The sequence below is a fragment of the Malania oleifera genome, chromosome 5, assembly GCF_029873635.1.
Source record: "Malania oleifera isolate guangnan ecotype guangnan chromosome 5, ASM2987363v1, whole genome shotgun sequence".
Lineage (NCBI taxonomy): Eukaryota > Viridiplantae > Streptophyta > Magnoliopsida > Santalales > Ximeniaceae > Malania > Malania oleifera.
Window position 1 is genome coordinate 44,563,268 of NC_080421.1, and position 25,851 is coordinate 44,589,118.

At 36.0% G+C, this 25,851-nt stretch overlaps 2 protein-coding genes across 2 annotated transcripts; both read right to left on the bottom strand.

The window, feature by feature from the left end:
* Positions 1 to 6,494: 6,494 nt before the first annotated feature.
* LOC131155952 (probable starch synthase 4, chloroplastic/amyloplastic) lies at positions 6,495 to 10,252 on the bottom strand. Its single transcript, XM_058109405.1, has 7 exons — positions 10,238 to 10,252; positions 9,465 to 9,551; positions 9,129 to 9,200; positions 8,633 to 8,746; positions 7,031 to 7,092; positions 6,816 to 6,912; positions 6,495 to 6,614 (listed from the first exon to the last, which is right to left on the bottom strand). The coding sequence occupies exons 1-7, from the start codon at positions 10,250 to 10,252 to the stop codon at positions 6,495 to 6,497; spliced, it is 567 nt and encodes a 188-aa protein (XP_057965388.1).
* Positions 10,253 to 17,866: 7,614 nt separating this feature from the next.
* Positions 17,867 to 19,178, bottom strand: LOC131155309 (ribonucleoside-diphosphate reductase small chain-like). The gene has a single exon (XM_058108347.1). It carries the CDS (start codon positions 18,953 to 18,955, stop codon positions 17,966 to 17,968), a length of 990 nt encoding a protein of 329 aa, XP_057964330.1. The 5' UTR covers positions 18,956 to 19,178; the 3' UTR covers positions 17,867 to 17,965.
* Between the last annotated feature and the right edge of the window lie 6,673 nt (positions 19,179 to 25,851).

Sequence of the window (25,851 nt, forward strand, 5' to 3'; positions counted from 1 at the left end):
TACTAATTGATGTAATGAGGAAACTCCCCCCCCCCCCCCCCCAAGGGAATCATCTGTATCGAAGAGTTCTTTCTATTTTCCCAGAAGACACCCTTTGGCTGACTGTTTGTGATCTCCATTATTCTGAAATTCTAGTGTGTTTCCCTACAAAATGGAGCTTTTATGAGTTTAGGCGTATCCAGGTTGCCTACTGCATGGAATGTTGCACTAGTTGATCGTACTGCATCAGGAATGGTTCAATTTGTTTTCCTTTACTCTTTTAGCCTCTTGATTGAATGGTCAGAGAGATCAAATTTCTTTTAATTTTCTTGACTGATACATGAATGCAACTTGTTGGAGCATGGGGGAGAAATTGTTCTTCGTTTGGTTTTAGGAACTAAGAGCGCATGTCCTATTGTTGCTCCCTTTCTACTTTTTGGCATGACATTCAAACCAACCCTTGATCTACCTCAAATGCATGGAATATTGGAACCCTTATATGCCTTTTTATGAGATGCCCTCTTTTACCAGATAGGCCAAGTCAGTGTTTATTTAACTTCGATGTTCTGGAAATAGTAAATTTTCTTAATAAATGTTATCATGCAGCAAGGACTGCTTTGTTATTGCATCTTTTGTGATTAGTTTAATCTTGTATAGGGGTGGGTGCACGCGCGCACACGTATACTCACGTGTATGGGGTATTTTTGTTGATATCTATATTAATGAGAAAAATCAATCATCAATGGATGTTGGAATATAGTCATGTTCATGCTCTTGGACTATCAAACTGTATTGTTTTCATTTGTACCTGTACATGGAATCGTTACTGAATGCTGAATGAACTTCTGGTGAAACTGCAGATTGTGTGGAGTTGCGGATGTGCAAGACCTATGGAAATTGTCATTGGAGTTCCAAGTACATAAAAACATACACGAATGCTTTACACTCTCAAGAAACTTCTTTTTAACACAATACATTACATTACCCCCCTCGATTACAATTGAATTTTTAGATATTAAACTTGGGTTTTCTTTTTATAAATATTGGAAGTGCATTTTAGAACATTTGTCCAGTTTTAGCCTGCTGTACTCTAAACTTCTTTGAGTCTTTTTAGCAGCCATCACGTCATCTTTTGTAGATTGAGATTAAACATCTTAATTTTGGTCCAAGGGTGGTGGATTTGGTTGAATTTTTTTAATTTTCTCTAAAGCTCCCTCTCGGTCTCGTTTTATTTTCCACGATCCATTTGATGTTTAGAGTCTTTCAATTGCCATTGGTATTTAAATTAAAGAGGGAGTGGAAAAGATTCCAGAGAGGGATAGAAAAAAGAATGCCTGAGTAAGTAACCGAGGAAAGGAGGTTGCTTGCTTCGGGTTATTCGCTAAGGTGATCCCCTCAGAAGGTGGGCTTGCATGAGAGGTGGCCTATTCATCAAAACTACTTTGAAAGGTTGGTGACCTGCTCATAAACTAGTTTTTCTTCATAAACAATCAAATGAAGGTATTGAAGGGCATCGGCATAGGACAAAGGGCTCTCTTCCCCTTAGCCTCCTTTGATAGCTTTTTTGTGGGCTAGAATTGGTCGTGATGGGTATTGTTGTGTAGAGTTGACATGGTCTTGAGATAATGAGCTAAATTTTTCTCTTGCGCCTACCAAACTTGTGCGAGTTCCGAAGAAAGCTTTGGAGGATTATTTTGGAGGCAAACCGATGTTGTGTGAGAGAAAATTTAAGACTCTAGTCGAAGTAAGTAATTTAAAGCTATTTAGTTTGAATGTGCATTCACCCATCCAAATGACTTAATAATATATATATATATATATATATATATATATATATATATTGTCATTAAAATGCTTTATTTTTATACTTGAAAGAACGGATTCTAAGAATTTGAACCTGATATTTATAATATGGAATTCTCGAATAGTAAGTAGGCACTCTAATAAAACATATGGGCCTCCGTTGGACAAAGAAAAAAAGTCACTAATAATAATTGAAAATTAATTCTAAAATTTAAAATTTAAATAATTAAATTAAATTTACTTCCATTGAATCGACCAAACAATCCAAACGCTTCAGAAATGAAATCAAGACGCCTCTCTATTAATCTTTTAAAAAAAAATAAAAAATAAAAATAAAGGAAAAAGTTACTCTTAAAAATGGGTTCCATTGAATTATATTATATGTAATCATATCGAGTGTGTTGACTAAAGGGTCCTTTGAAAAGACTTAATTTTTTGCATTACAATGAGGTGCACGCACTTATCATTTGAGAACCTCATTCGTTAATTATTGATATTGTTAGTAAACAATAATCCTTTGGTGTAATTAGGGGTATATTCGAGTTGAGTCAAGACAATAAATATACTCAAATTCAACTCAACTTGAACTCTATCGATTTCATAATTGTTAAACTCGAACTCGACTCGATTATAAATTAATATTAAATATATATATATATATATAACCCATCTCTCATCTCACAAGGGATAATTTAGTCCTTTTATTACTTAGTCACTCCTTCCACTTGAATTACAGTAAGATCATTTCTATACCACAAAAATGTGTTAATACCCTCTCTTTTAGCCAACTTTATTGCATTCCTTTGTGCCGAGGGGGAGTGTTAGTGGTATTTAGTCATTTAGCATTATTATTATTATTATTATTATTATTATTATTATTATTATTATTATTATGTGTTAATAAGTGTGAGTTAGTAAGGGTATTATGGTCATTCGGATTGTACTTGACATATATTATAAATAGAGGGAGAGACCTATCATTGATGTTAGGTCTTCCATTTTACCCAATTATTTAACAATTTATGAAATGTGCATCAATTTAATAACAACAACATCAAACCAAACCATAAGTCTCACTAAGTGAAGTCGGCTACATGGATCCTTTTCCACCAATTTACACAATCATGGGCAATTTCCTCCGACAATTTAATAGCTATTAAATTCTTATCACAATCTCAATCCAAGTTATTTCATGTCTGTACCTACCCATTTCTCCAATCAATAAGAGTAACTAGCTTGCTATTCCTCATTGATATACTATTTAGCCCGAGATGCCAAAACCATAAGTCGTCCCTCCTTATCTAATCTTTACCATGAATATATTCATTCCTCAATTTATCTTTTAATGTTATACCACTCATCTACCTTAACATTCTTATTTTGGCAACTCCTACTTTTTGGATATATTGTTTCTTTGCCCAACATTTTAATCCGTATAACGTAGCTGATTCTCTAGCCACCTTATAATATTTTCATTTTAGTTTTAAAGGCATTCCATGATCACACAACACATGTTAGGTACTTACATTTTACCCAACTTGTTCACTCTATATTACATTTTCTTTGATTTCTCCTCAACTTACATGATAGATCCAAGGTATCAAAAAATAGGCAAATTCTCACTCTCATTCTTGCTTTTGCTCTTCGTCCACAAATCAATTGCATATGTCAAAGCCCTTTCAAGATTACAATTATAAAATCTAGGACTTTCAATCCATAACCATAGGAAGATGGTGAATTCCGCCATTTTGGGAACCAACCTCCAATATTAAATTTAAAGAAATGATAATGGTGCTCCAAGAAAATGCAGCTATTAAAAAGCTTAGCAAATCCTAAATGAAAAGAGATTAAGCAATATTCATTAAGAGTAAGATGGCCCGTGGTTAGCAAATCTAGGATGAAAAGAGGGACTATGCAAGTTAGCCAATTTAAAATATTCTATTAATTATGATGGGAAGGGTTTGAAAACAGGTTTTTTTTCAAATTAGTTTAGTAGGAGATATTTTTGTGCTTTTTTTATTGGATTTTTATTTTTTAAGTTTTCTCTGAAGACTTTTTCCCCATCTAAGATTGTAAGTCTTTCCATTTTCCTCAACAAATTTCTTTTGCTGTCAAAAAAGATATTTGTGAAGAGTAAGAGATGAGGCAATGCACCAAAAACTCAATTGAGCTTCGCAATCACAACTCAAATGTTAAAAGAAAAGAAAGACTAAAAAAATTTGAGGGTTAAAACAAGCTCCTTCCTGGCTATTAGATCTTTTCAGTTGAAATCTGACATTTTAATTTGATATGATACAAGCAATATTCAAATTTATTAGGGATGGTATTGGCCACATCATAATTGGGGCATAATATGTGTTTCACTTTCCTCAAAGTTTATGCATGGGAAAACTCAAAATTAGCACACGTGAGTTCTCACCCAATCTTATTCCCTTGAGTACCATTATTTAGTTTGCCATTTCCAGTAAGTATATCAGCAATCAGCCTAAAATTCAATGAACCAACTTTGACCATGTAGCTTGATTCAACTACTCTTTAAGAGTTTACTTAATTATTGAATCATGTTTCATTAAGCTTTAACTCAGGATCATTACCTGTGGAGAAGCTATGTTATATTCATACAACTGTCAAATCTTTAAATCGTAAATAAGTGAGCAATTAACAAACATTATGCAGCATTACCACTTTGCAAGGATGCATATATCGGAGAAGCCACAAACCAGCCATGAATACCAATGATAGAACACCATCTTGAAAACTATACGAGTTAAAATCCCCCCCTGCAAGGAATCATAACATGTTAAGAAAATAATAACCAATAAATTTACTTTAAAATGCCGGATAATCCAGCTGCTTAAGCCACTGGCCCAAAAGTAAAATAGCTGTTCTGATATCAGCTAAAGAAAAAGGATCTGTTGTGCAGTCTCATTTTCCATAGGACACACGAACACTGTATGAGAGAACATGCTTGTGCCCACTGATGTTCCAATTTTCTTAACACACGCACAGAAGAACATGCTTGATTCACAGTGAGAGGAAGGGAGAGAAAAGAGCATGCCTGATTCGTAGTCAGTGTCTAGATTGTTTGCAACGTGAAACTGTACAAGATTAACACAACCACAAGATGATAATATCAATCTATTTACAGATTATAAATTATGAACATGAAATTTTCGATGTAATATTCAGGAATCGATGTGAGCAAAAGTCAACTGTTACTATCAAACAAAAAATATCAGCAAATCTTACTGAATTTCGCTAGCTGAAGTGCATATCCCACAATCTCAGTGCATGTCCTATCACTCCAACTCACACCATTGCTAGCTGTTGATCCTCAATCCAAATAACAGAACATATTAACTACATAAAATATTGTGGGTAACCTGCAAATAAAAAATATTTAGTTATTTGTATTATGCCAAAACTAGAAATTGGAAAATGGAAATTTTCTTTTTCACCCATGCCAGCTCAGCAAAAGTGAATGTGAAACCTTGTATGCATACAAATTCAACATTTCAGCTTCAGGAAAACATAATATTTTGAGCATACATTAAAATTACACCAGTGAAAAGTGCAATCAGCTTTCCATCAAGCTCCAAGAAAATAACTTAAGCTCCCCAAAAGTATTACAGGTCGACATAACATTGGCTGCAACAGTTTTCAATTAGTTGAGGCACATACACTAGCTGTGAAAATGGTCACTCTTTTCCATAATTGAGAAGCATAGGTCCTGAGGCCTGCAGATGTTGCAGAGTACATTGCTAATTATTGAATGATAATACTAAAACATCAACTGGTTATACAGTACAACAGGTCTCATAATCCAAGAAATTCCTTTTTTATGTAGAAATAGAAACATTATTAAGAAAAGAAGAAATATACAACTGCGGCAGCAAATCAAGCCTTAAGCCCCACTAGGTGAAGTTAGCTAAAAGAAAGTATATACAAGGAAGATTTAAAAAAATAAAAAAAATAAAAATCCTCCTAATATAAACCAAAAATAAAAATAAAAAAGGACAGATCAGTGCACAAAGCTCCTGCACATGCGGGGTCCAAGGAAGGGCGGATCACAATGGATCTATAAACTAGAAAATAAATAATAAATAAAAAGAGATGAATACATATATATATATATAAATTCAATCTACCAAATCTTTCCAACAAACACTGCCCTGTTTACTTCATTACATTAAAATTCAAACTGGAGCTATGATCCAAAAAATATGTGTTCTTAAGATAGTAATATTGACAAGTACCTTTAGGGCACGCATTAATAACTAATCCCCACAAAAATCAACGAAAATCATTTTTCTTTATGCATAAACAAATTTTGAAACATTTATTGTTCCCCAAGACATCACAATGGAAAGACTTCTGTATTGGGGATCTCAATTTTTCTAACATTGGTAAGGGTAGAATAGGGGATGAAGTACCCCCATTTTGTAGACCAGTGGGCCCCCAATATTGCTCTCTTCAACCAGCAGCTGGCATATGTCTTCACGAATCACGCCGTTTTCTCAAATGAAGTTTGTTACTGCTGCTGCATTCAACGCTAAAAGACCACAAACTTGAATTAATTCCACCACGCCCTCCGTGAAGTCTATTAACAAATACATCAACATAGAAAAAAATGCCTCGTCTCTGCAGTGCCCATAAAGCTACACATACGATACATTTGCATATACATATGCACATTTGAAATTCCACCAGCTTCACAGGTTTTTTAGGAATGCATAAGCGGCAATATGTATGTCACTGCATCCTGCATCCCATGAGAAGTCCTTTTCCTTTGCATCCAGGATCCTTCGACTCCACTGCAATGGATTGTTCTTCTGCAAACAACAAAACAATGAAGATTCAAATAGATTTATTTCCCTAACACACACAAACTCTGAATAATAATAACAGCAACAACATCAGTAGTAATAATAATAAATTATTATAATAATTTCTTCCTGTGAGTGGAGAAAATCTTAACAATTGAAGGGGAAGAAAAATTAATGACCAACAGGGGGAAAAAAAGAAAAGCTAACCATTTCATCAAGGGCTTGGCTCAGGGACATATTTGCAAAGGTACTGCCAATGTAGTGCGATACCTTGGTGCTGTCAAATTCACAATCTCCACTGTGCCTGTGAAGAAGTACAAAATGACGTGAACATTACTCTCTGTAAAAAGAGTAAATAACAAAAGGAAAAACATTTTATTACTCTATTTTGTTACTTCAAATAATCAAATATTAATAGTTACCCAAATCTGTTGTCATTGTATATTACTGCAATTGGCACTGCTCCATATTTTATAGCCTTCAGCTACATTTTCAGTGGCAAAAAAAGAAAATCAACTATGAAAATTACATTTAATTTTTTGTGCATATATATGGGGTTATGATACAAGGGAAGTGAAAATGGTGAAATATGTGAATTTGCAAGAAGTTATGTAGCACCAGGTCATGACAAGAAAGGGGATTCTTTTTCTTCTTAAATTGCTTGCCTATTGGATATTGAAGATCAATGACTGCACTAATATGGGAATATGATTTGATTAAAAGCATGGTGACAAATGGCACAAGTGTGCCAAAAAAAGGTGATAAAGAATGTGATTTATAGTGCAATGGCTAATCAATGACAAGGTTAAGGGCTGCTCAGTTGTGGAAAAAAGTTTCCATTTTTCATTTTCAATTCTCCAAATAATTGCATAGAATGCCACCTTATTTCCCAACTTTCTAGCAGCTGTATAAAAAAAACTAGAAAACATTTCTTTTATTATTTTCCAGCTTTCCTGAATAAATGTAGTAAAAGTGGAAAATATGGTGCCATTTTTGTAATTATTTGAAAAAAATTGAAAAATGAAAATATGAAAACGAATTTCCACAACTGACGGCTAAATCAGGTGGGTGAATGGTTAGAGCTTGGGACTTTAATATCTAAATTGAGTGGGTCAATGGGTAGAGCTTGGGACTTTAAGGGCATGTTTAATTGCGGAAAATAGTTTTTTTATTTTCCATCTCCAAAATTCCTAAATATATTTACAAAAAAATGCCAACTTATTTTCCAATTTTCTAATATTTAAATACAAAAGCTAGAAATTCCCACTTTCCTCTACAAATTTAGAGAACTGGAAAACAAGGTGGCATTTTTGGAAATCATTTGAAAAGCTAGAAATGGAAATAAAACTGTTTTACACAAGTGAAAAGGGGCTAATATTGGAGATGTTAGGTTCTAATCTTGGCAAGGGGTGGTAAGGGATTAGGGATTGGGGGGGAGTGATTATGGAATGCTCTGCTTTTAGCAGCTCAGACCCAATGGGCGCCCTCATTTATCGAAAAGAAATTGGGTGCATGACTGTTTTTTCCTTTCCTGGTTTATGGTGGAATAATGGGTCAGGGTTTTCCTCAAAACATTCTGGGAAGGTAATCATGAACATCTAGATAAATTTACAGAAATGTAGGTTCCCATGGGAATCCAAATTCTCACAAAAAAATCAATTTTGGATGGAGTCTAGATGCTCATCTTTATGGGAGCATATCCACATTCCCATCTCGTTGAATGTGCTTTATAACAAATAAAGACAATAACACACCAACTCTGAGAAACAATGATTGTAGTATCCATGTGTTCCCAGAATCTAATAATATTCATCATCCCCAACATCCATATATTTTACACGCCTAGATTCCCAGGAACTTATATTTTGGAAGCGCATCTCAGATCTTCAGGTCCAAACAGCACATAAAGGGATTCATGCTGCAAATCCCAAACAGGTAAGAAAGAACTCTTTTGAGCTGAGTTGATTGATAGAAGGATGTTAATTTTAGTCTTTTCACATTAGTTATACTTCTACTTGACATACCGGAACTTGGAGCACTGGGTCATGAAAAGATGGACACAAGATAATGTCTGATCCTGCAAAGATTAAATGTGATAAAACCTCATCGTATTTGTTTATAAATCTGGCACTTTCATCCTGCAGACATGGAAGAGTACCCATTACAGCATGTAAGATGCCAGTAAGTTGAACCAAATCAAATGAATCCTAATATTTATTGCAAGCATAAAGCCTGACCATTAAACATCTATTGATGACTGAAAAAACATTTGAATTCCATAAATATTTCACAGAAAATGCTTCGTTTGACAAAAAAAATGGCATACCACATTGAAAAGCAGGAACTGTGCTTACAGCTTAACCTGCTTGGTTTCAAAATAAAATGCAAGCAGAATAAATTTTGCATAAAAGAGCAGCACCTTTTGTTGCCTCAACATCTTTATCTTGAATGCATGGTGAGCACTAAAAATTTCTTGTATACAGTGCTGATGAAAAAGACAAGAACAGGCAAAGTTTGTACCTTGAGTTCTTCTTGAAAAGATTCTAGAGCCCTGTTTATACTTGGCATTTTGCTAGACACCATGAAGATAAACTGCAGGGAATCACTGAACATATTGTATCCAAGGCAAAATTGATGGAAAGAAAAATATAATTGAAACCAAATAAATAAACCAAAAGTTTTTACTGGCTGATGTGGATTTTCACTTCTCTTCGCATTCAGGAGAAAGATCATTTTTTCACCTAGAAGGTAGGTTTAAAAGGATCCTTACCACATCAGCTAATAAGTGTTTTTAGCATAATTCAGCTACAATGAAAGTCATTTGAAGGACAAAGAATTCATCAAAAAAGAACTAACCTGAATGCCTCTCCTGTAAGCAATCAGAACAGCTGCCTTCAACATCTCCAGATCAACATCTGAAACTTCTGAGAGGACACATCCTACCTGATAAAACATTATTAATTTATTTAGAAAAGCATATGGATCAGTTCAGAGTAATACCCCACGCTCATTCCATACTTTCTCCCTGATTGATAATAGAAGGCACAAAAACCATATCTGTCTCAAGACAATGTATAATAATAAGCACCATATACAATATTAAAGAAAAATAAACACACCCAGAAAAATGGCCATTGTATCTAATATAACACCTAATTAGTTCTAAAATTTGACCAGTTCATCAAAAACAAGAATAAATAAGATATCAAGGTGCTACCTGAACAGAGTCTCAAGGTTATTAATATTGTCCGTAGTTATCTAGAACATTTGAAAACAAAATAAACAATAACAGAAAGATAGGTTATTGGTATCATCCCTACCTAGCTTACTAAATACAGTTTATCAAATACAAAAGTGAAAAGATATTAAAGTGCTACCAATCCAAGCAAATGAAAAGATACTTCTTTTTCTTTTTCTTGTTGAGGACCCCTTCAACTGACTATTCATTTGAGAAGCCAAGGGCAAGACAATTTTTTACTTTCTTGCAAAACCAAAAAAATCTAGAGTTCCAGGATACATAGATGAACAATAAAGTAAAAGCAAGAAATAAATGATATGATATGCAAATCAAAATTCCATAAATTAAATGAAACGGACTACATTTTTAACATCAAAGAGCAGTATCTCACCTGCTCTAACTTCATAATGCTACTCCATCAGCCTCATTACAACATGAACAGAAACAGAACATACAGACACTTGCTATTTAGAGGGCACTTGGTTTAAGTGATCCTTGACACTCTTCTGGATCACTTTTGCACAGGAATCATTGTCTGGGAATGGGAAGCCAATCCCATGGCAATATTTTTATTGTTTGCCCATCAAAATATCCAGGAATACAATTCCTACAGTTAATTCAAAGTAGGTTTCGTTCAGTTTTAACAACATTACCCCTAAAGCATGAACAATAAGTTTAAACACATCAAAAATAGAAAAGTTTTTTTTATGGGAGAGTATTGTCAGAGACATCTTTATCTGAGGAGGCTTCATCCTCAAGCTCTTATAAAGGAAATGCCACCTACTTTATACTAGGTACAGTTATCATTACCATATTATTATTTTTTTATTATATATTGACTTCACATTTTTTTAGGCAAATTATTTAGTTATTATATTATTATTTATTTTATTGTTCATTATTTATTTGATGTTCAGTATTTAATGATTTAACTATATTTTATTATTCATCTCATATTAAGATCTGGATTTCACACTTTCATCCCACCTTCTAAATAATAAGGGCAAATCAGTCAAAAGAAAATAATCAAGATTCAAAAGAGAAGGGTGGGTTCAAGATGGGCGTATCTATGGGAATGTGAGGGACAATCCCAGCCATTAGGATTCCGATTCCCAAGGCAAACCATACGTGGGAATCTAGGACTCCAAAGCCCACTCTTGACAATTCTTAAGGATTCCATGAATCAAATGTCCCCTTAAGGTATTAAGCATTGTTTACAATAACAAACACAAGATAGTTTGTCTAGACAAGTCAAAACTTTGCTGTCCAGTCCATGAAAGTGCAACAGCAACTGCACAGTGTTAGGGTGTGACAATGTAATGGAGAAAAGGGGGAGTGAGATACTGCTAGAATTGTATTCTTCAAGGATTTGGAATGAATATATGATTATCTATGTTATCGTTTGTATGATTATTCTCCTATTGTTGAATAATATAAGTAGTCCCTTTTATTGTGGTGTTTTGTTGCCTTGGATTGTGATGTCTCTGATTGTTATAGTCTTATTCGGTGTATAAGAATATATTGCTCATGTGATATCCTATTGTTCCTTGGTGTTCTTGAGTATTGAAACTCACCAGGTGCTCGTGATTGCAGGCTTGAACGTGTGAGACTTGGCTGACTTGTCGAGGGAGAGCTCTCAACGAGTGCCACACGGCCCTTACTTGAGTCCCATTTTGGGGGTCCGTGACAGTTGGTATCAGAGCACAGTTTGTGCAAGCACCATGAGTGGTAATATGAGAAACAAGTCAGGAAAAGTGGAGCGCATTGAGGCGCTTGAGACACAACTTATGACCCTGGAGAGAACGTGTGATGAACTCCAAGGGTTGGTGGCAACATTGATAAAAGAGAAAAGCGTGCCAACAGAGCTTGAGGCCGCTGAAGAAAACCCTATAGAATCTCTCTATGGGGTATCAAAAGTTGTGGAGAGACTGGAGGAACTTGAAAAATTCATTCCATGTGGGAAATCCCTAGAGAAACGGCCAAGAGAGCTTGAGGCCTTCCAGAAGAGTATCGAGCAGTTGGAAGCCTTTGAGAGTAGGCTGCAACATATTGAGGGCATATTGCCATCTCTTTCGTCCCAACGGGGAGAGCCAATAGAGCTTGAGGCCTCCTTACGGGAGCTAACGGATAATTTTAATTTCCTTGCAGAAGATGTTAAGGAGTCCATTACTGTTTTGAAGGAAGATTTGAAAGAGATAGGCAATGTACGAAGTGCAGTGGTCCAAGTCCAGAGGGATTTACAAGAGATCACTGTGAAAGTGGATGTAGTGGCACAGTTAGCCCGAAGGCCAGTTGTAGATCCCATTGAGAGTTTTCGATCTAAGGTACCATAACCTAAAAGTTTTGGGGGTACGCGAGATGCCAAGGAGCTGGATAATTTCTTCTTTGATATAAAGCACTACTTCACGTGCTCAGGAGTGGATCGAGAGGTGGATCGGGTAAATCTGGCAACGATATACCTGGTAGGGGATGCAAAAGTGTGGTGGAGAACTAAATGGAATGACATCCAGCACAATAGATGTATTATCAACACATGGGAGGGGTTGAAACAGGCCTTGAAGACTCAATTCTATCCCGAAAATGTGAAGTACATAGCAAAGTGCAAAGTAATGGAATTGCAACAGACTGGCTCAATAAGAAGCTATGTACGAGAATACCAAGCCTTGATGTTAGACATTATAGACATGACCGAATCAGACAAACTAATTCATTTTCTTCAGGGCTTGAAGACATGGCCAAGGAATGAACTGCGTCGGCAGGATGCTAGTGATCTCTCTTCTGCTCTCGCTGCGGCCGAACGGTTGGATGATTGTTCAAATAATTATGGGAAGCGAAATTTCCCTACGTCTGCCAATAATGATTCCAGGCCCAGTAAAGTGTATAAGTCCACAAATGGGGGAAGGGATAGGGAGACAAATAATTCTTGGAAAGATAAAAGAGCGCCCATGGTTAAGGAGTGGAGGGGCGGACGAACAGGGGGTGGAGAGCGTCGACCGATATCCTGTTTTCTTTGCATGGGACCACATCGAGTGGCGGAATGCCCTGATCGTAAGGCTTTGAATGCTATAAAGACCCTTCGAGAGGAAACTGAAATCCCGACAGCAACCCCAAAAGAACAACCGAATATGGTGGGAGCATTGAGATTTTTGGAAGCATTAGAGCGTCAAGTAATTAACAAGTCTCAGGAGAAGGGACTAATGTATGTTGATCTACTTTTGAATGGAAAGAAAATCAAGGCCATGATTGATACAGGAGCTACCCATAATTTCATTGCTGATTCTGAAGCTTGACGGTTAGAATTGCAAGTAGATAAGGATGTGGGCAAGATAAAAGCAGTGAATTCTCCAGCGTTAACCATGGTGGGGGTGGTACCTAAAGTGGCATGCCAGATGGGATCATGGTCTGGAACAATTGATTTCACAGTGGTACCCCTTGACGACTTTGATGTGGTATTGGGGATGGATTTTCTTAAAGTGACACGCTCAATGCCTATCCCAGCTGCGGATTGTCTTGTGATTATGGGAAGTACACCTTGTGCGGTCCCCGCAGCTTACAACAATTTCGATGAGAGGAAGTTGCTTTCAGCCAGCCAATTCAAAAAGGGAATAAAAAGGGGAGAATCTTCTTTCGTGGTTCTACCGATAGTTTCAGAAGATGCAAAGGTAGGGAAATATCCACTTGAGATTGAGGAAGTTTTAGAAGAGTTCAAGGAGGTGATCCCGGAACAGCTACCGAGGGTTTTACCACCTCGACGGCAGATTGACCACGAAATTGAACTTTTGCCAGGAGTAAAGCCACCAGCACGTGCCCCATATCGAATGGCGCCACCAGAGTTAGCTGAACTTAGAAGACAACTGAATGATCTTATTGCAGCAGGGTTCATCCGTCCTTCAAAAGCACCTTTTGGGGCCCCAGTGTTATTTCAGAAGAAACAAGATGGTAGTTTGCGCTTGTGTGTAGATTATCGGGCTCTTAATAAGGTGACCGTGCGCAACAAGTATCCCATTCCACTGATTGCTGATATTTTTGACCAGTTAAGTACAGCTAGATATTTCACGAAACTGGACTTGAGGTCGGGATATCATCAAGTGCGCATTGTTAAGGGAAATGAACCGAAAACCACTTGTGTCACCCGGTATGGAGCATTTGAATTCCTTGTCATGCCTTTTGGGCTAACAAATGCACCCGCTACCTTTTGTTCTCTAATGAATCAGGTTTTTCGGGACTACCTTGATCAGTTTGTTGTTGTTTACCTTGATGACATACTGGTTTTCAGCTCATCCTTAGAAGAACATAAAGATCATCTTAGAAAGGTTTTTCAAAAACTCAAAGAAAATCAGTTATATGTAAAAAGGGAGAAGTGTGCTTTCGCTCAAAAACGTATTAAATTCTTGGGGCATATCATTGAGGAGGGCCAGATTCGAATGGATTCAGCTAAAGTAAAAACTATCAAGGAGTGGCGAGCACCTACATCCGTTAGAGAACTGCGATCTTTCTTGGGTCTAGCCAACTACTACCAAAAGTTTATAGAGGGGTACTCTAGAAGAGTTGTATTGTTAACGAATTTACTGAGGAAGGGGGTACCATGGGGGTGGTCAGAAGAGTGCCAATTAGCATTTGTTGAATTAAAGGAAAAGATTGTAGGAGATCCTGTGCTAATCTTTCCTGATGTGACAAAACCGTTTGAAGTGCAAGTAGATGCCTCAGACTTTGCATTAGGGGGAGTTCTCTTGCAGGAAGGGCATCCAATTGCTTTTGAAAGTAGAAAATTGTCGGGTGCCGAACGGAACTATACAGCACAAGAAAAGGAGCTTCTCGCAGTGGTACACTGTCTTTGGGTGTGGAGGCACTATCTCTTGGGGTCCAAATTTGTGGTAAAAACCGATAATGTAGCAATTACTCATTTTTTGTCACAACCTGGACTAACGTCAAAACAAGCCCGTTGGCAGGAGAAGCTAGCTGAATTTGATTTTGCTTTTGAATATAAAGTGGGGAAGACAAATGAAGTGACCGACGCTTTAAGTAGAAAAACTGAATTGGCAACATTGAAAATCATCAGTCATCTATCAACTAGCAGGGTGGCACTACCTTTGAAGAATCTTATCAAGGAACATTTAAGTACAGACCAGCAGGCGCAGTCACTAAGCAAATTAATAGACGAAGGGAAGACACGACAATTCTGGGTAGAAGATGGATTGATAATGACTAAAGGCAGGAGAGTCTATGTGCCTAAAGCTGCAAACTTGAGGAAAACCTTACTAAAAGAGTGCCATGATACGTTGTGGGCTGGTCATCCGGGATGGCGAAGAACTCATGCTTTGATTACACAGGGGTACTATTGGTCGAATATGCAAGATGATATGATGAGTTATACTAAAACGTGCTTGATCTGTCAACAAGACAAGGTAGAAAGAAAGAAGACCTCAAGTTTATTGGAACCATTGTTAGTTCTTGCTAGGCCATGGGAGAATGTCTCTTTGGATTTCATTTCCTCGTTGCCAAAAGTAGAGGAGTTTGACACAATTTTGGTGGTGATTGACCGGTTCTCAAAGTATGCAACTTTCGTGCCAGTCTCGAAGCCGTGTTCAGTAGAGTAGACAGCGCAGTTATTCTTCAAGCATGTGGTGAAATATTGGGGTGTTCCAAAAAACTTAATTAGTGATAGGGATGTTAGATTCACGAGGGGATTTTGGGGTGAACTCTTTCGCTTGATGGGTTCAAACCTTAATCTTTCCACGAGCTATCACCCACAAACAGATGGTCAAACTGAACGTTTTAATGGGATGCTGGAAGAATACTTACGACATTTTGTTCACTCCAATCAGAAGAATTGGGTTACTTTATTGGACACGGCACAATTTTGTTTTAACTCTATGAAATCTTCTGCAACTAATAAAAGCCCTTTTGAGATTGTGACAGGTCAACAACCGACTCTCCCACACACTCTGGATGGTCCATACAAAGGAAATTGCCCGAAAGCCTACCAATTCACGAAAAATTGGTTGCAAAACATCGAAGTCACCCGAGCTCAGTTAGAAAAAGCATCAAAGCGCATGAAGAAATGGGCTGACAAAGGGAGACGACCACAACAATTTGAAGCTGGAGATCTGGTTCTTGTAAAAGTGCCGCCGGAGACATTTCGCTTTCTTCGTGGCAAGGATAAAAGGCTGTTACGTCGTTACGAAGGTCCAATCAAAGTAATCGAAAAGGTGGGACATGCATCTTATCGGCTTGAACAACCCGAGTGGATGAAAAGCCACAGACGTCCAGTCCATCCCGTGTTTCATGTAAGCAATTTAAAGCCATTCCACACAGATGAAGCAGATCCGCACCGACAAAAATTAAGGAGAGCAACAATTTCCAAAAAGCATCCTGTCACCAAAGAGGTCCAGGAGATTATTGCAAACAGAGTCGTCAATCTAGAAGGTCGTCAACAATAACAATTTTTGGTTCAGTGGTTAGGACTGGGGGAAGAAGAGAATAGTTGGGAAACAGCAGACAACCTTCAGCATGCCATACAGAAGATTGAAGATTTCAGAAATTCGTAGTCAACGACATCTACATCGACATCAGAAGAGCGAGAAGGCCGTCTACAACACATCGACGAGGACGTCGATAAATTGAGTGGGGGAGGATGTTAGGGTGTGACAATGTAATGGAGAAAAGGGGGAGTGAGATACTGCTAGAATTGTATTCTTCAAGGATTTGGAATGAATATATGATTATCTATGTTATCGTTTGTATGATTATTCTCCTATTGTTGAATAATATAAGTAGTCCCTTTTATTGTGGTGTTTTGTTGCCTTGGATTGTGATGTCTCTGATTGTTATAGTCTTATTCGGTATATAAGAATATATTGCTCATGTGATATCCTATTGTTCCTTGGTGTTCTTGAGTATTGAAACTCACCAAGTGCTCGTGATTGCAGGTTTGAACGTGTGAGACTTGGCTGACTTGTCGAGGGAGAGCTCTCAACGAGTGCCACACGACCCTTACTTGAGTCCCATTTTGGGGGTCCGTGACACACAGCATATGCTGCAACACAAGTAGCAATGCTAAAACTAAGAACGATAAACTTTTTACCAAATTGGCCTTTTATTTATTAACTAAGACGATAAACTTTTTTCTCTTGAGGTGTTTTTGGTACTTTAAAATGTACTATAAATTTAATCTCTTTTCCACACAAAGGTCACCAATGGGTCTGCTCTCCCTCCGCTTCTTTCCCCCCATGTCCAGTTATTTCATAAAGAACAATCTAAACAAGTGATTTGAAGATAAAGACTAATTTTTTTTCTTCTCTCCAATTCACAATCCAAATAAAGTGTTAATATTTGTTGCACAGCACGCTTATACTGCATGGAGGAACAAATGTCACTTTTGCATTAGAATGCATGATGGAAACAACTGAAAGGAGCAAGCGTACACAAACAAAAAGTCTGCCATGAAGACAAATGAACTAGATGCTCAACTGCATAACAATTACATGTTCACCACAATTAATATACTCCCAATGAAAGGTTGCCATATTAGCCAGCATATCAAAATTTACCACTTTTCTGAAAATAAAAGAATTTATTTTGTGATCTACTGAATCAAAAGAAACCAGAAACTTTCACACTAGTATATCCACTGCATCAAAAGGAATAAGCTTACCAACTCCCATCTCAAAAAATATATTCTCTTGGATTGCAGTGGTTGCAGCAACAGCTTCCTGTATAATATGAAATTCAGTATTCACAAAATAAATAAATAAATAAATAAATTTACAAGTTCAACTAGGGAAACACAACTGGGCTGAGCAACGAGCATTGGTTTCCATCAGATAGGTACCCTTTCTTTTCATTCCGACAAGAAATTTATCTGGTAGTACACTTGTACAAACCAATTCTTAATTTCATATGCAATTATGCACTGTGCATATGTTATAATCTGATCAACTTAAGCCAGTATTTCAGTGGAGAATCCTCCACGACACAGTCAAGGGGTTCAAAATTTGAATCCAGTATAAACATAACAGCATAGACCAAACCATAATGTATAGATGATTGAGAATCAACAAGTCTAACGAGCATACTAAAATAAGGTACACAGGGTTCCACAGTATCCTAAATCAGAAAATCAGAAATCTTCGTCCATTTTGAACACATGAGTTCCTCCATTCCCGTTCAAGCTCGACATCACCGAAGCCTTCTGGTACTCCCCGACCCTCTTCTCAAAAAAATTGGTCTTTCCTTGCAGAGAGATCAGCTCCATCCAATCAAACGGGTTTGGGACGTTGTAGATTTTGCTGTATCCCAATGCACCCAGAAGCCGATCAGCCACAAACTCGATGTATTGGCTCATCAGATCACCGTTCATCCCCACGAGAGCGCAAGGTAACGCGTCGCACACGAACTCCCGCTCTATGTTCACTGCGTCGGCGACGATTCCCTTGACTCGCTCCTCACTCAACTTCGACCTCAGTAGCCCGTACAGCAAACACGCGAAATCGCAGTGTAAACCTTCGTCACGGGAGATTAGCTCGTTCGAGAAAGTCAACCCTGGCATCAACCCGCGCTTCTTCAGCCAAAATATGGCGCAGAAGCTGCCGGAAAAGAAGATACCCTCGACGCACGCGAAGGCGAGGATACGCTCAGCGAACGATTCCGAGCTGTCTATCCACCGGAGGGCCCAATCGGCCTTCTTCGCGACGCAGGGGACGGTATCGATTGCGTGGAAGAGCTTGTTCTTTTCGTTTGGATCCCTGATGTAGGATTCGAGGAGGAGGCTGTACATCTCCGAGTGGATGTTCTCGATGGCGATCTGAAAGCCGTAGAAGGCGCGGGCCTCGGCGACCTGGACCTCCTTCATGAACCTTCCGGCGAGGTTCTCGAGCACGATACCGTCGGAGGCAGCGAAGAAGGCGAGGACGTGACTAATGAAGTGCCTTTCGTCGCTGGTGAGTGCCTCCCAGTGGCGGAGGTCCTGGGAGAGATCGACCTCCTCGGCCGTCCAGAAGGAGGCCTCAGCCTTCTTGTACATTTCCCAAATCTGCGGGTACTGAATTGGGAACATGCAGAACCGATCTGGGTTTGGAGCCAACAAGGGCTCTTCCGACATTGAAGGCATTGGGTTTGGAGCTCTACTGCAAAAATCCCAATAGCAAAACCAACACTAGCAATTGAAATTTGAAGATTGAGAGGGAAATAAGAATATAAAAGCAGAAATGGGTGTGTAGAGAATGGAGGGGTTGCTTTGAAATTTATAGGGAGATGAGAATTTCCCAGGAAGTTTTGAATGAAAGCGTGGGCGGGTGATTTGAATTTTGGGGAGAAGCTTGCGGGAGAATGAACCTACCGAAATATTTATTATTTTTCAATAACCTATATTCAGAAATTTAATGCTTTTACAAAATTAATGAAAACACAAAAATAAAAAGTGTGCATGAAAATTTTAAAATTTTGTAAATGCTACAAATTCCTTATCTTTTATAAGAAAAAAATTTAATTTTTCAATGTCGAAACTTTCATACCGCCAATTATTGTCTAATTTAATGAAATGATAGTATTATGGAGTTGTACCATTAATAAAATAATTAATAATTTAAAACTGTAACATAAATTTGTAGTTTATGTTTTGCAACTAAACTAAAATTTATTATAACTTCCAATAAGAACTAAATTTCTTGGAGCTTAATTGTTTCTAATAACAACTAAATTATAATTTTTTGCAATAAGTTGATGTTTATCAACCTTATTAATTTTTTTTATTAACATTAAGCATTAGGAGTATGGGTCTAACTTATCAACAAATAATCATATCTACCAAACTTTGTTCCGGTGATTCATGTCCGCGCCCCTAATGAGGAGGTCTAAGGTTGTTATAAGTCCATTTCGATAGGATTCTTCCTGGTTGATACACTCATGGAGCCAGTAGTTGATGTGGAGCAACTCGTGTCCTGTGTATGGTAAAGCGAGATGGGTCCTAGGCTCGGATTTGACGAACGTCCAACTGGCGCCTAGAAGCCGTGACCGCATTCAGATTTACCTGGGTGGCGCATTAGGGGGGAAGGTAGCTGCCCACGGGGGTTTGGTGCTGCACCAGGGGGTCCAAAAGGCTTGTCGATGGTTGGAGTTTCCACATTATCAAAAAAAAAAAAGGATTTTAGAGGGGTGTCTTCTGCAGATATGCTGCAACTATCTTTACTTTTAAAAAAATTTGTATTTAATGTAATTGTTATTTTAGAGAATTTAATGATATATTAAGTTATTTTAATAATAGTTGAAGTAGAAAAAAAAAAAAAAAGGATTATCAATGAGCTTGGATTTTTAAGATCTGTCTGTATTATTTTTAAGATTTGTCTGTATTATTTTTAAATTCAGAATTTTGAATTTTTAAAATTTTTCTATGACAAAATTTCTACATGCACGTACTTTAATACTCGTTTCCTCCTAATCGCTTATTTCAATTATACTCTCACGTAACATCATATAGAAAAGGAAAGATTTGTGTATGTCTTTTTAAAAAAGAGAAAAAAAAAATATTAACATATCTTTAAAGATTTTTAAAAAGAGATACACAAAGTATCAAAAAATCACAATATATATTCAAACCTCTTTTGAGGTTCAAGAAATAGCCCATTTCTTCCTTAAAATTTGTTAATATATATATATATAGAACTAACCTTTTGACGACTTTAGTCCAAAGGCGACAAGTACAAAAGGAGAGTGAAATTTTTAAAAAGTTTACAGAAGTTTGTATCCTTTTGTTCAACCTTAAAAAAGATTTGTGAAATGTTTAAAATTTCAAGAAAACTCTATTTCTTTGTCAAACACTAAATAAAGTCAATGTCTTTTGCCTCATAAAAAAAAATAGTCAAATCTCTAATGTCTAATAAAAACACATTAACTTTTTCTAAGTTTACAAAATTTCTCTTAGATTTTAGCCAAAAAAAAATACCCTCATGAGATTTCAAAAAAACCCCAAGATTTGATTATAAAAATTAAAAAATTAAAAAATCATAACCCCCAAAATTTTGAATAAAAGTAAGCGCTAAAGACCTTTTTCCAAGTGTAAATTTTGAATAAAATATGAAATGTGAATATTATTGTCCCTTTGCAAATAAAAAATTTGATTGTATATTTGGGGGCTTGTTTTTAATATTTGTATAATTTAAGGATATGTTTGTAATTTAATGCAATTTTAGGAGTGCATGTGTAATTTCATGCATTTATGCCTTCTTATAAATAGGCATATGAAAATAGCTGTTTTTGAATTGAGAAATTAAAGTGAGATTTCCACCTTGTATCTCCTCTCTTCCCATGTCTGCAAATCCGTTTGGGTAAAAAATAAAATAATAAAAAATAAACGCATTTTTTCTTATATTTTTATTTTCTATTAAATACTATCAAATACAAAAATTTATTTTAATATTATTAACCATAAAAAAATTAAATGTTAATAATGTGTGAAGTAAAAATTTTGTTTATAAATTTGATATATTTTTTATTTAATTTTTTTTTTCCTTTTCTTGATAACCAAACATAAAAATATAAATTCTTTAACATTTTCCTTTTCTTTCCCTAATATTTTTTCCAAGTCCAAACAGAGCCTCAGCAGACAACAGCAAGGATGTGGAGTCATGTTTAATGCAGGAGAGGGAAGTGAGGAAATACAAGGGAAAAGAGAAAATCTCATTTTAACTACTCAATTCAAATAACATGACTTTCACATATGACATTGCATTTATATCCCCTAAAATTATATAAAATTACAAACATACTCCTAACTAAACAAAAATTAAAAAATTCCTAAATACACAATTCTATACTAATTAAACTAAACATACATCATAAATTAATTAATTAAACACAAAAAACCTCATCTAAAATTTCCCAAAGGCCTTGCCTCTTATTCTACATTGAGAAGGCATCATATTTTGTATCATTAACAAATGATCGAGTCCCGCATTGCATTTTCAGATCTCGAATCAGTGTTTACACCTTGAACCCTTAAATTAACAAACCAAATATAATAAATCAGAAGAAAAATTATTTTTGTTAATGTCATCGCCTGCTCAGTTTGTGCTTCTTTTCAATTTTTCTCAACCTCTCCATTTTCTCTTCTTTCTCTATTCCTTCGAAGTTCTTCCTCGTCCTCTTGTCTTCCAATTCTTACACTGCATCACCACAAAATCACAGGAAAAACCATTAGTACTGCAGCAGAAAAATGAATATGATGCCCAAAAGGTACATAACAAGGTAATAACTTGGGGAAAAAAAAGTGGCAGAGAACTTGAATATGCAAAGTTCCAAATCCAAAGTTTAAAATCCATAATCCCAAACAAGTTGATTTGAGATAGAAAATGAGAAGTTGTTTCACCTAACAATTACTCCCCTCTCTCTACACCCTCCCCCAACCCCAAAAAAAGGTAGTAAATAAAGAACAGTTACTTTCTCCACTAAATAAGAGCAAATTTCTTTTGTTTCTACCACGAGGAAGAACGTGAAATTTCAAATCATGTTTCATCTTTCCCCTCCATTAAACCAACACCTTTCAGATACACAGATGGCAGAGCAGAGGGTTGGTCTGGTGTAAAAATCTCAACCAAACTGACATTATCAGATTGCCTAACTGAACTTGGGGGACCTTGCAGTTGAGTCAGATGGGTTGATCACATTGAGCAGCAAACAAGTCGACCTATAGGAAAGCAATGGTTGTAGCTGCTTCAAATGGAAGTAGAAGGCAAACCAATTGATGAATAATTGAACAGAAGGAAACATGTTACAGTATAGATGGACAAAGAATCAATATGGTAGCTACAATTAGTTCAACACTTTCTAAGACAAGGAGGCAGAACTCCATCAGATTGAGAATTTGAGATAACTCAAAGAAGCAACAATATAGGAAGCACGGATTGTGCTTGGCAGCTACAAGGTTTCCAACTTGCCACACCGTGCATGAGGATGACGCTCAACTTTGTGCTTGCCATTTGGGATGGGAGAGGCTTAGCAACTAAGTTGCTGACATAGGAGTTGGGATGATGGGATCAAATGCCAATTGAGAAATGAACTTGATTTAGGGAAAGTTCCACCAAAGGAATAATTTTGTAACTTTTTCTAACACTTGAAAAAGAATAGTCTTAGTAGAAAACCAACAACTAAACAAAAAATGTTGTGTTACATACATTTCAAACTGATAGAAAATTCAAGCCAAAAGTGTCCAATTTTGGAAGCCAGCTTGGGTTCGCATTGAATGTACATTTTCTTCTTCTTCTTATTCTTCTTCTTCTTCTTCTTCTTTTCCTTTTTTTTTATTTAGCACAGTTCTACACGTGGAAGGGGAGCTTAGGTGCAATGGGTTCGAGGCGTGGAAATAGACTTTTGCAAAAATGTAAGGTAAGGTTGCATACTATAGACCCATTGTGGTCCGCCCCTTTCATGAACCGTGCATATGCAGGAGCTTTGTGCACCAGGCTGCCCTTATCTTTTCATCTTTTTACAATTCTACACGTGAATAGTAATATGCCAGACTTATTTTAAGCAACATATGGTACACTATATACATGCATTATACATGTAAGTAATAATATAAGAAGGGGATCAAACAATATTTTCATATAAATTTTTTGTCTACGCAGACCTACTCCTTTCCTCCTTTAGAATATCATCAAAGTTAGCCTCCATATCACTATCATCATCGTCATGGCCAGCAAATTTATTGGGATTATACCTGAAAAAAACAAAGATAGATGATGATCACATGAAACATACTCGCATGGCGCTGCCATCCATATAAAACCACCAAAAGCATCAAAGTAAAGTAAAATGTAATTGTGCTCTAGAGTATGTCCAAATTAATATTATATAGTTGCAAACTAAATGTAACGCCCCAACCCCGAGGGGTATGAGATATTAACTTTTTACTATTGATTTACAGCAGAAGCAAATAAACTCAATTATTATTAAACCAGAGCGCTAATGATCCATATTACAATCATTTATTTCAAAAGAAGAAAAATTATATAAGCATAAATATCTGGCATCATACTAATATTTTTAAACAATCTTTATCTTTGTATCCCCACCCATATACTTGCCAAGCCTGATTTCCAACATGGTCTTCAAAGTTATCTAAAATAAAAATATGATTGGAGTAAGACGACGCTCAGTAAGTAAATAAGATTATTATTAGTGTGTGGCGAAAATGAGTTTTTTAAAAATTTCGTAAAACAATATTTAATATTATAACTTCAAAACTATCTCTAGAATAAATATAAATTTAAAAATTTCTGCATTAAACTTTTACCATCAACTATAACAGTAAAATTTTATAATCATATACTATAACTGTTAAATTAAACTTTTAACTTTAAATTTGTATAAATATTTAATGATAAATATACATATATTTTTCCTTATACGTTTTCTTTATATCGTCATTTAAGCACTAGAATGATCATTTTCATGTAAACTTACATTTTTCCTTCAAATCATCAGTAACTTTATATACGTAATTAACTATGTATAAATATATACTGTAAAAACCACCCTTAGGCCTGTTTGCCGAAAGTCATGTTTACTCCCATGACTGGGTTGTGCGGTCAGAAAACTGGACTTAGCTGGCTGGCCGACCAAACTAAATCAACATACGTAAACTTTAAGTGAGATTTTCCTTATTAAGTCCTGGTCCGGAACCAGGTGTGCACTCAGGAGAAATCCACTAACATAAATAATCACTCTGTAAACAGTGTGGGTGCACTCTGATCCGTTTAAACTTTAAGCTGTGGTACCGAGCATCTATAATTTTGAACTTTCGTTGCAATAAGGGGTTTTAAAATCATCTTATTATAATTTAGACAATTTAAAATAATATCGTAAAAATCTCATCTTTACTCATATTTTCAAAAAAATGCAACGTAAAAATAAACTCAAACCACACAATTCTTGTGTTAAAAATATATATAATTTTATTTTTGAATAGAAAGAAATGCTGAAAATTTACGCGAGGGAATTAGAACATTTCTTAACCCAAAAATAGATGCAAGTATATTAAAGATAGAACTGGTATAATTAAATATGCGTAAAAATAAACTCATGAAAATTTTGTGGAACTAATTAACGTAATTGAAATTTACTTAAAAAATAAACTCGGGTATGAATTTTAAATAAAAAAAAACTAACATAATCAAAATTTACTTACCTTATTCCTTACGAATACTGTAACTATCTCTAAGAAATGAGATCGGAAAGAGTGGGTGATTGAGAACTTATTCAAAAGTTCTCTCTCCACCACAAATTCTTTCACTCACTAATCATTATCTTCCTTGGAAAATTGTTGTGAAAAATGAAGGTTGAGAGCTTCCTATTTATAGGAAAATTTTGGGGAAGGAATGAAATTTATAAAAGTGTGGGGAGATGGGTGAAATTATAATTTTTTAAAATTGAAAAATGGGCAAGGGATGGGCAAGGTATGAGTTGAGTATGGGATGGGGATGGAGGTTATGTAGGAGTGTTTGCCACCATTTTCATTAAATAAATTTTTAATTAATCACTTACCTAATTAATTAATCAATTAGTTAATTAATTATTTTATTATTTTTCTTAATCATTATTATCATTGTTATTAATTTTAAACCGTTTTTAGTATTTATTTATTTTTGAATAAGAATTAAATTTGAATTTTGAAAACTCATGTGAGCCCCACACCACTTCGAGACCCAAACGGATCCTACGTAACTCCAATAATCCTCATACGATTTTATGAGCCCTACACAACTTCGAGACTCGGGTAAACCTCCACACGGCTTCGGGACTCATATGGGCCCCACACAGTCTTATGGGCCCCATATATAATACTTATATTATTATTATTTTATCATATATTTCTACAAATTATGTTAGCCAAAACATTATTTTATGTACTTTTTTATGTATATAAATAGTGTCTACCCTGTTTATCCTATGAAATTCCATTTTGACCAGCCGACCTCTAGGGAGCGATTGAGCCGCAATGGTCTCTGAGCA